The following is a 9,342-nucleotide window of genomic DNA, read 5'->3' as shown; positions in this document are numbered from 1 at the left end:
CCAAAGTGCTGGGATTACAGGCTTGAGCCACCGCGCCCGGCCTAAACTCCAAATTTTCTACAAGTAAAAGGAATTGTTTCATAAGTATATCAAGAGATGAGACCCACATATTTCTTTCTTTCTTTTTTTTTTTGAGACGGAGTCTCTCTCTGTCGCCCAGGCTGGAGTACAATGGTGCGATCTCGGCTCACTGCAACTGCCACCTCCCAGGTTCACGACATTCTCCTGACTCAGTCTCCCCAGTAGTTGGGACTACAGGCGCCTGCCACCACGCCCAGCTGATTTTTTTTCGTACTTTTAGTAGAGACGAGGTTTCACCGTGTTAGGCAGGATGGTCTCAATCTCCTGACCTCATGATCTGCCCGCCTCGGCCTTCCAAAGTGCTGGGATTACAGGAGTGAGCCACCGCGCCCGGCTTGAGACCCACAAATTTCTAGTTTATGTTTAAATGTTGTAAGATAATGTATAAAACATAGAAAACAACCCTTCCTCCAATTTTCATATAAAGGTATTATGTACACCTAAATTATATACTGCAAATTATATTTTTCTTAATTTACACAAGATTTTATTAGAGGAAATTCTGAGTAAATCTTGAAATACTAAAAAAAGATGCTACAATCAAAAGCACTTTAGTATTTATTCACTTTTAAATTCTGTAACTGATAATATATTGTATTTAGCTATAAAACAGAAAATACTGGAGCACAATATTTTAAAATAAACACCAAGCAAATAGATTTTAAGTATAAAAATGGACATTTTAAAAGGTTTTACCCGCATCATTTCATTCTCTAATTGTTTTTTACGATGTAGACGCTGCTGATGAGATTTGAGTACATTTTCTACATGTTGCTCCATAAAGAATTTAAATGCTTGAGGAGAATAACTTTGAATACGAGATTCCCTTCGCTCTTCATCTTTCTTGTTTTTCCTAACAGTAATGGGTGAAGTTGTAATCTGTTTCTTTTCTTTATCCCCACTATCAACATTTTCGTAACTCTTTTCACTCTCATCTTCCTTGGGCAAGCTTGGCTGATCCTCTTTGCTAGGCTTACTGATTGATTCATATGGAGGAACAGATGGGTTTTGGTGCAGCAGATGTTTTGGGTAGGGTGGTGGTGGTCCCTGATAGTTTGGAGCTTCAGCAACAGGTGGCATCACAGTCACATTTGAAGCGGTTCCCTCAGGAAAAGGACTGGGTTGAACAGTTTGAATTGGCTGTGGTATCCAAGAAGGGTGTGTAGGTGCTAAAGCAGTCTGTAGCTCTGGTTTTAATACACGCATGCTTTTCACAGGCTGTTGAATAGGAGCTGGTGTAATTGCAGTGACTGTTGTAGCGGAAGGCTGAGAATTAGCAGAGTGACTTGCTCTATTTCCTAATGGGTTATTAAAAGAATTTGACCTCACTGGTATGTTAGGTTGCCATGTAGGGATTTCATGCCCACTGCTCGGGGATGACTGGGCTGGAGCAGAAGATGACTGAGGCCAATTTGTTTGCAGTCCAGGTACATTAATGTTATACAGTTCCATGTTATGACTATTTCTGTTTGGCACCATCATAGACTGAGGAATATTTCCATTTGTATATGACGAAGGAGCAGCAGATCCCCCTGTTTGTAAAGCAGAAGAGCTTTGTCCATTAGTTGCGGTCAGAGGATATGGAGGTGGTGGCTGCCGATTCACACTGCCAGCAGGGACAACATTTTGGTGTATCATGAAATCAGTTTGTCCAGTACCATTCTGCATTCCAGGTCTCCCTGATGGAAAGTTAAATTTGCTAGAACTCTGCATGATGATTGGTTGTCTGCCAACAGGAACAGAACTAATGCCTCTCTGTCCCTGATTAGAAGGATTCATGGGGGAAGTACTGAGAGGTGGTGGAGGATAGCCCTCTTGCCATGCCCCAGGTGGGACAGGAGAGATTCGGGAGATTACGTATTCCATGTTTCCAGAATAGCGTTTTGTTTGAGAGTTTGGTTCCCATGAAGGGGGAGGTGGAGTTGTACCTCTTGGAGGGGGAGTCTGGCCTCTTGGAGGTGGTGGAGGAGTAACACTCCTTACTTGAGGTGGAGGTGGGGGGTTCACTCTCTGTCCATTGCTGGGGTGAGCTTGAGCAAATGCTGTTATACCAGATCCAGACAAAGGTCTTCCTACATCTGTCTGTGAGTTGGGACTCTCAGAATGATAGGCCACACTTTCTCCTAGTGGTTGGCCATGCCTCTGAGGAACTAAGGATTCTTTAGAACCTTTCCAGCTCTGTTTGCGGTTAACTGATTGTTGCACATTTCCTATGGTTATAAGAGAGATAAAGAGGAAAAAAAATCATGTTTTCAACCTCTTATTTTTGAAAAGTTTGCAATTCTGATACTACAAATGATACTCAATTCTCTTTCAAGAATTATAAAAATATAAAAAAGTTCAAGTGATCTCTTGTACAAAATGGTGACTGTAGTTAATAACGTATTGTACTCCTGAAAACTGCTAAGAGAGTAGATTTTAAGTGTTCTCACTACAAAAAAATGATATGTGAGGTAATAATACATGTTATTTAGCTCAATTTAGCAGAAAAGAAAAAAGAGTTATAAAATAAAATTTCAGTAAGTGGTTTCCTTTCACCTTTTAAAATTTTATTTATTTTTGACCAGGCACGGTGGCTCACACCTGTAATCCCAGCACTTTGGGAGGCTGAGGTGGGTGGATTGCTTGAGCCCAGGAGTTTCAGACCAGCCTGGGCAACATGGTGAAGTCCCATCTCTACTGAAAACACAAAAATGAGCCAGGTGTGGTGGCACGTGCCTGTAGTCCCAGCTACCAGGGAGGCTGAGGTTGAAGGACTGCTTGAACCTGGGTGGTAGAGGTTGCAATGAGCCGAGATAATGCCACTGTACTCCAGCCTGGGAGATAGAGTGAGACCTTGTATCAAAAAAAAAAAAAAAAAAAAAGTATTCTTGACTGATGGCTCAAAATTCACAAAGTACAATATCATACTTCTGTCCTTTAGCCGACCGATCTTTAATAAGGTACTTCAGGGATATACATAGACAAGCAGTACTATACATCCCATATGTACTACTACTATGCCTAGCTTTTTTCATTAAACAAAATGAAGATTCTGTATCAGTATAGAAAGTATTTCCTCACTTTAAAAAAATGTTACCATTGTTTTTCACCTTACGGATATACCCTAATTTATTTAATCAGTTCCTTCACTGATGGACATTTAGGTTATTCTCAGTATTTTGCTTTATACATTAAAAAAAAATGCAGCAATGAAAAATTTTGAACAGGCCAAGTGTTGTGGCTCAGGCCTATAATCCCAGCACTTTGGGAGACTGAGGTAGGCGGATCACTTGAGGCCAGGAGTTTGAGACCAGCCTGGCCAACACGGCGAAACCCCATCTCTACTGAAAATACAAAAAAATTAGCCAGGCGTGGTAGTGTGCACCTACAGTCCCAGCCACTCGGGAGGCTGAGGCAGGAGAATTGCTTGAACCCAGGAGGCCAACGCAGCAGTGAACTGAGATTGTGCCACTGCACTCCAGCCTGGGTGACAGTGCAAGACTCCATCTCAAAAAAAAATAAATAAATTTTTTTTGAACAGGTATAGTTTCATATATATGCATGCATATTTGTAGATAAATTATTAGAGGTGGCATTATTAAGCCAAAGGGTGTATCTATTTGTAATATTCATAGCTAGTACTCATTTTAAATATATTTAAATATATATATATTTAAATATATATATATTTTTAAATTGAAACAGAGTCTCCCTTTGTCACCCAGGTTAGCGTGCAGTGGCACAGACTCACTGCAACCTCCACCTCCCGGGTTCAAGTGATTCTCCTTCCTCAGCCTCCCGAGCAGCTGGGACTACAGGCACACGCCACCACGTCCAGCTAATTTTTGTAATTTTAGTACAGATGGGGCTTCGCCATGTTGGCCAGACTGGTCTTAAACTCCCGACCTCAAGTGATCTGCCCACCTCAGCCTTCCGAAGTGCTGGGATTATAGGTGTGACCCACTGTGCCTGGCCTTTTAATATGGTTTTAAAACAGAAAAGGTAGTAGGCTATAATTAGCTAAACATTAAATAAGGTATAGATTTTACAGAAACTGTCTTTAATGGAATTTCCAATCAATAAAACAAGCAAAAAAAAAAATAAACAATACCAAAAAAAAAGAGAAGTATTTAAAATAGAATAGTCCAGCCACTTAGGAAAAATATACAAGATACATTGGTATAAAGACAATACACATATACATTCCAGAAGGACTAAAGGTTTAAATATTAAAGATGAAATCATGTAAGCACTAGAAAAAAAGAAAAGACCATTCAATAATATTGGGGTACCTCCAGCAAATGTCTTCCCAGGCATGACAAAAGTAGAGATCTAAATACAAACACTCATTACCATTAAAAAACAAAACAAGGCCGGGCGCAGTGGCGCAAGCCTGTAATCCCAGCACTTTGGGAGGCCGAGACAGGCGGATCACGAGGTCAGGAGATCGAGACCATTCTGGCTAACACGGTGAAACCCCGTCTCTACTAAAAAATACAAAAAACTAGCCGGGCGAGGTGGCGGGCGCCTGTAGTCCCAGCTACTCGGGAGGCTGAGGCAGGAGAATGGCGTAAACCCAGGAGGCGGAGCTTGCAGTGAGCTGAGATCCAGCCACTGCACTCCAGCCTGGGCGACAGAGCGAGACTCCATCTCCAAAAAAAAAAACAAAAAAGAATACTAACAAATTTGAAAGCTCAACATTATCCTGGGCAAAAATATATCTAACAACACATCTGAGAAAAAAACTGGTAAAATGTGGTGAATGTTCATAATGCTCAGTTTAACACTCCCTTTCATCTAGGCAGGGCAGCTTTTGGGGTCTATATTCTCAAAGGAGGAGCCAGACGAAAAGCAGGTAAGTAAATCATGTTTGGGGAACATATCATTCTGGATAAACCGGATAAGTCCTCTGGCCATTAGGCTCTTTCTCACTTTCCTCAGACGGCCAGCTGAAGTCAAATACACCATGTCACTCATTCAGCTTTTAGAGTATACAGTCACCCCTGTTGTTCTGCACCTCCTACAGAGCTCTCCATATTCTTCCACTTCCCAAACCTTTCCACTATGTCCTCTGAATCCACTTGGCTCCACAGCCAGCAAATGTGCCTTATCGGTAACCTCTCCTCCAAGCTTTCCTGCCACCTTCTTGAAGCTGGTTTTCTTCTGCTGATACTACTTTCCTTTCTGCCCTTTGAAATTAAGGTTTCTTTAAAAATAACCTGGCGAAAAGATGGGGTTCTAACATTTGTTCTTACAGGTTTGATATTATTCCTTTAAAAAAGCCAGCTCTTTTGAAGTTCATGCTATGTGGGAGGCCACACTCATTAATTCCTCTCACCTAATGAGCTCCTACCTATTTGCTCTGCTTCATTCAGCCACAGCTTCAGCATTCAGTCTACCCTAAGCCCCGCCTTCATCCTGTAACCTCAATATCCACGAGAATAAACCGTCTATTGCCCTCATATCTCAGCTTCTTGACGTCCCCTCTTCCACTCCACATCAAGTATCATTCTCATGACTGTATTTCAAATTTTGGTATCACTCATATCTGCTAGTTTCAGAATCACTTCTTTAAGGTTTATATGTTTATACTCGCAGACCACAACTTCTTCTCTTTTGTTTACTCCTACTGCAAAAGTTTTTAAACTTTATTAAGTAGCAACCTTACCAAGATCTCCAAGATTTTTTTTTTTTTTTTTTTGAGACAGAGTCTCGCTCTGTTGCCCAGACTGGAGTGCGTTGGCATGATCTCGACTCAATGAAACCTCTGCCTCCCGGGTTTAAGCGATTCTTCTGCCTCAGTCCCGTGTGGCTGGGATTATAGGCAGATGCCACCACACCCAGCTAATTTTTGTATTCAAAATTACAGAAATGGGGTTTCACCATGTTGGTCAGGCTGGTCTTGAACTCCTGACCTTAGGTGATCCACTCACCTTGGCATCCCAAAGTGTTGGGGTTACAGGCGTGAGCTACCGCATCCGGCCAACATCTCCAAGGTTAATCCCCCACTTTATCAGTCCTGCTTTTTCTTATTTTTATTCTTTTGGGACAGTCTTGAAATCACTCAAGCTGGAGAGCAGTGGCATGATCATGAATCACTGCAGCCTTGAACCCCTGGGCTCAAGCAATCCTCTCACCTCAGCCTTCCAAATAGTTGGGACTACAGGCATGTATCACCATGCCCAGCTAATTATTTTATTTATTTATTTTTGTAGAGATGGTGTCTAAGTTGCCCAGGCTGGTCTCAAACTCCTGGGCTCAAGTGATCCTCCTGCCTCAGCCTCCCAAAATGCTAGGATTACAGGCAGGAGATACTAAGCCTAGCCTATTTTTAAAACTTTTTGTAGAGACAGGGTCTCCCTAATATACCCAGACTGGTCTCAAACTCCTGGCTTCAAGCAATCCTCCCACCTTGGCCTCCAAAGTGCTGGGATTACAGGCGTGAGCCAGTGCACTTGGCCTTCCCCTTTCTTTATGACACATTTTATCCAACTTAAATCCATGGTCTATCACTTTGTTCTTCCCTCTCTTTTTCTCCGAGATCACCTCCTTTTTATTCGTTCATTAAATATTTGGGGGTTTGTTTGTTTGTTTGTTTTGACATGGAGTCTTCGCTTTGTCACCTAGGCTGGAGTGCAATGGCGCAATCTCGGCTCACTGCAACCTCCACCTCCCAGGTTCAAGCGATTCTCCTGCCTTAGCCTCCCAAGTAGCTGGGATTACAGAAGCCCACTACCCCATCTGGCTAATTTTTTGTATTTTTAGTAGAGACGGGGTTTCACTATGTTGGCCAGGCTGGTCTTGAACTCCTGACCTCATGACCTGCCCACCTGGGCCTCCTAAAGTGCTGGGATTACAGGCATGAGCCACTGCACCCGGCCCATTCATTAAATATTTATAGAGCATCAACTATATGCCAGGCACTGCTCTAAGCATTCCAATGACATTGGTAAACAGAACATCCCTGGACCATGGGATCTACATTCTCAAAGGAGGAGCCAGACACAAAGCAGGTGAATAAATAAACGAGGTAACTTCAGGGAATGATAAATGCTCTGTGAATGAAACATAAATGGCATCAAATGATAGAGAGTAACGAGAGGATAGAAAGGGATAAGGGCTCCTCTGAGGGATAATATATGAGTCCAAACTGCACAGGCCAGGCGCGGTGGCTCACGCCTGTAATCCTAGCACTTTAGGAGGCTGAGGTGGGCGGATCACCTGATGTCAGGAGTTCAAGACCAGCCTGGCCAACACGGTGAAACCCCGTCTCTACTAAAAATACAAAAATTAGCTGGGTGTGGTGGCACATGCCTGTAATCCCAGCTACCCGGCAGGCTGAGACAGGAGAATCACTGGAACCCAGGAGGCAGAGGTTGCAGTGAGCCGAGATAGCGCCACGGCACTCCAGTCTGGGCTACAGAGCAAAACTTTGTCTCAAAAAAAAAAAAAAAAGACTGCATAAAGGTCCTGAAGTGGGAGCTTGGTATTTTCCAAGAACAAAATTAACCCAGTATGGCTGTAGAACAGTAAACGAGGAGGAAAAAGTAGTATTGGATGGGATCTAAGAGGTAGCCAGGTCATGGACAAGGAATTTGGAAGAATAAGAAGCCAATAAAGGCAGAGGAGGAGTATGCTCTGATTAAGGATTTGAATTAACCTTTCAGGCTGGGCACGGTGGCTCACGCCTCTCTCAAAGAAAAAAAATTACCCTTTTAGCAATATTATCGATCTTATTTTGTACTTGTTTAGTGAAACTCCAGTCAGGGATAATTCCAGCTATCTTTTTTTGTTGTTGCTTTTAACACTTACAAGAAAAAGTGATGCAATGGGCAAACTGATTCTACTATAATTTAGGATCAGCATCCTTGGATGGCCTCAGCACCACCAGGAAACTCTATAGTCTCCACTATTGCCAGTCCTCAGTCTCCTCAAATTGCCTGCCCCATTCCTCACTCATTACTCTAAGAAAATAACTAGGTTTTCTATTTCAGAGAAAACAGCAGGCATCAGAAAGGACTCCCTTAGCTTCCCTACCTAACCCAGGCCCATTTGCTGCTGTTAGAGAAAAATGCCTGTTCCTCTATCTAAGGCTAATATTCCCTCATGCTATGCTTTGGATCCTATTCCTCCTACTTGATCCTCAAGTATCTCTTGAATATTTAATTTCATCCTCTTAACTGGAGTCTTCCAATTATCTTTTAAACATGTTTAAGTCTTTACTTAAAAAAATAAGAAGAAGACGACTCTCCTTCCACTCCCATATATAGAGCTCTACCTCAAAGTGTTATCTGGTCCACAAACTGACATAAGATATATCACAAACTGACATGAGATTAAGTATGGAAACGGAGAGTGAGGACTGAGAAATATTTATAGAAATTTGACAGAATAAACTTATTCTGTTAAATAAAATGATAAACTATTTAAACATATATATATATATTCCTTTTCTTTTCTTTTTTTTTTTTTGAGATGGAGTTTTGCTCTTGTTGCCCAGGCTGGAGTGCAATGGCTCACTGCAATCTCCGCCTCCCAAGTTTAACTGATTCTTCTGCCTCCGCCTCCCCAGTAGCTGCGATTACAGGCATGCGCCACCATGCCCAGCTAATTTTGTAGCTCATGCCCAGCTAATTTTGTATTTTTAGTAGGTTTTAGTAGAGACAGGGTTTCTCCATGTTGGTCAGGCTGGTCTCAAACTCCTCAGGTGATCCACCCGCCCCAGCCTCCCAAAGTGCTGGGATTACAGGTGTAAGCCACTGTGCCCAGCCTAAACTTATTACTATTATTATTATATTCTGAGACAGAATCTCGCTCTGTCACCCAGGCTGGAGCGCAGTGGCGTGATCTCAGCTCACTGCAAGCTCCGCCTCCTGGGTTCACGCCATTCTCCTGCCTCAGTCTCCCGAGCAGCTGGGACTACAGGCGTTCGCCACCATGTCTGGCTAATTTTTTGTATTTTTAGTAGAGACGGGGTTTCACCGTGTTAGCCAGGACGGTCTCAATCTCCTCACTTCGTGATCCGCCCGCCTCGGCTTCCCAAAGTGCTGGGATTACAGGCGTGAGCCACCGTGTCCAGCCCTAAACTTAACTTATATTTTTATGTCACTTAAAATTTTAACTTTCTTTCTTTTTTTTTTTTTTTTTGAGAAAGGGACTCACTCTATTGCCCAGGCTGGAGTGCAGTGGTGCTATCACAGCTCACTGCAGCCTTAACCTTCTGGGCACTAGCAATCCTCCCACCTCAGCCTCCTGAGTAGGTGGGACTACAGGCACATG

At 42.7% G+C, this 9,342-nt stretch overlaps 1 protein-coding gene across 1 annotated transcript in view; it reads right to left on the bottom strand.

Annotated features, from left to right (window-relative positions):
* LATS1 (large tumor suppressor kinase 1) overlaps positions 1–9,342 on the bottom strand; it is a 58,514-nt gene that overhangs the window by 20,204 nt on the left and 28,968 nt on the right. The window contains exon 4 of the mRNA XM_017883657.1: positions 778–2,291. Within this exon, the coding sequence (XP_017739146.1) occupies positions 778–2,291 (1,514 nt within the window). The remainder of the gene's footprint in view (positions 1–777; positions 2,292–9,342) is intronic.

Source organism: Rhinopithecus bieti, unplaced genomic scaffold (assembly GCF_001698545.2).
Source record: "Rhinopithecus bieti isolate Rb0 unplaced genomic scaffold, ASM169854v2 scaffold_13747, whole genome shotgun sequence".
Lineage (NCBI taxonomy): Eukaryota > Metazoa > Chordata > Mammalia > Primates > Cercopithecidae > Rhinopithecus > Rhinopithecus bieti.
This window is presented reverse-complemented; position numbering and strand designations above follow the sequence as displayed.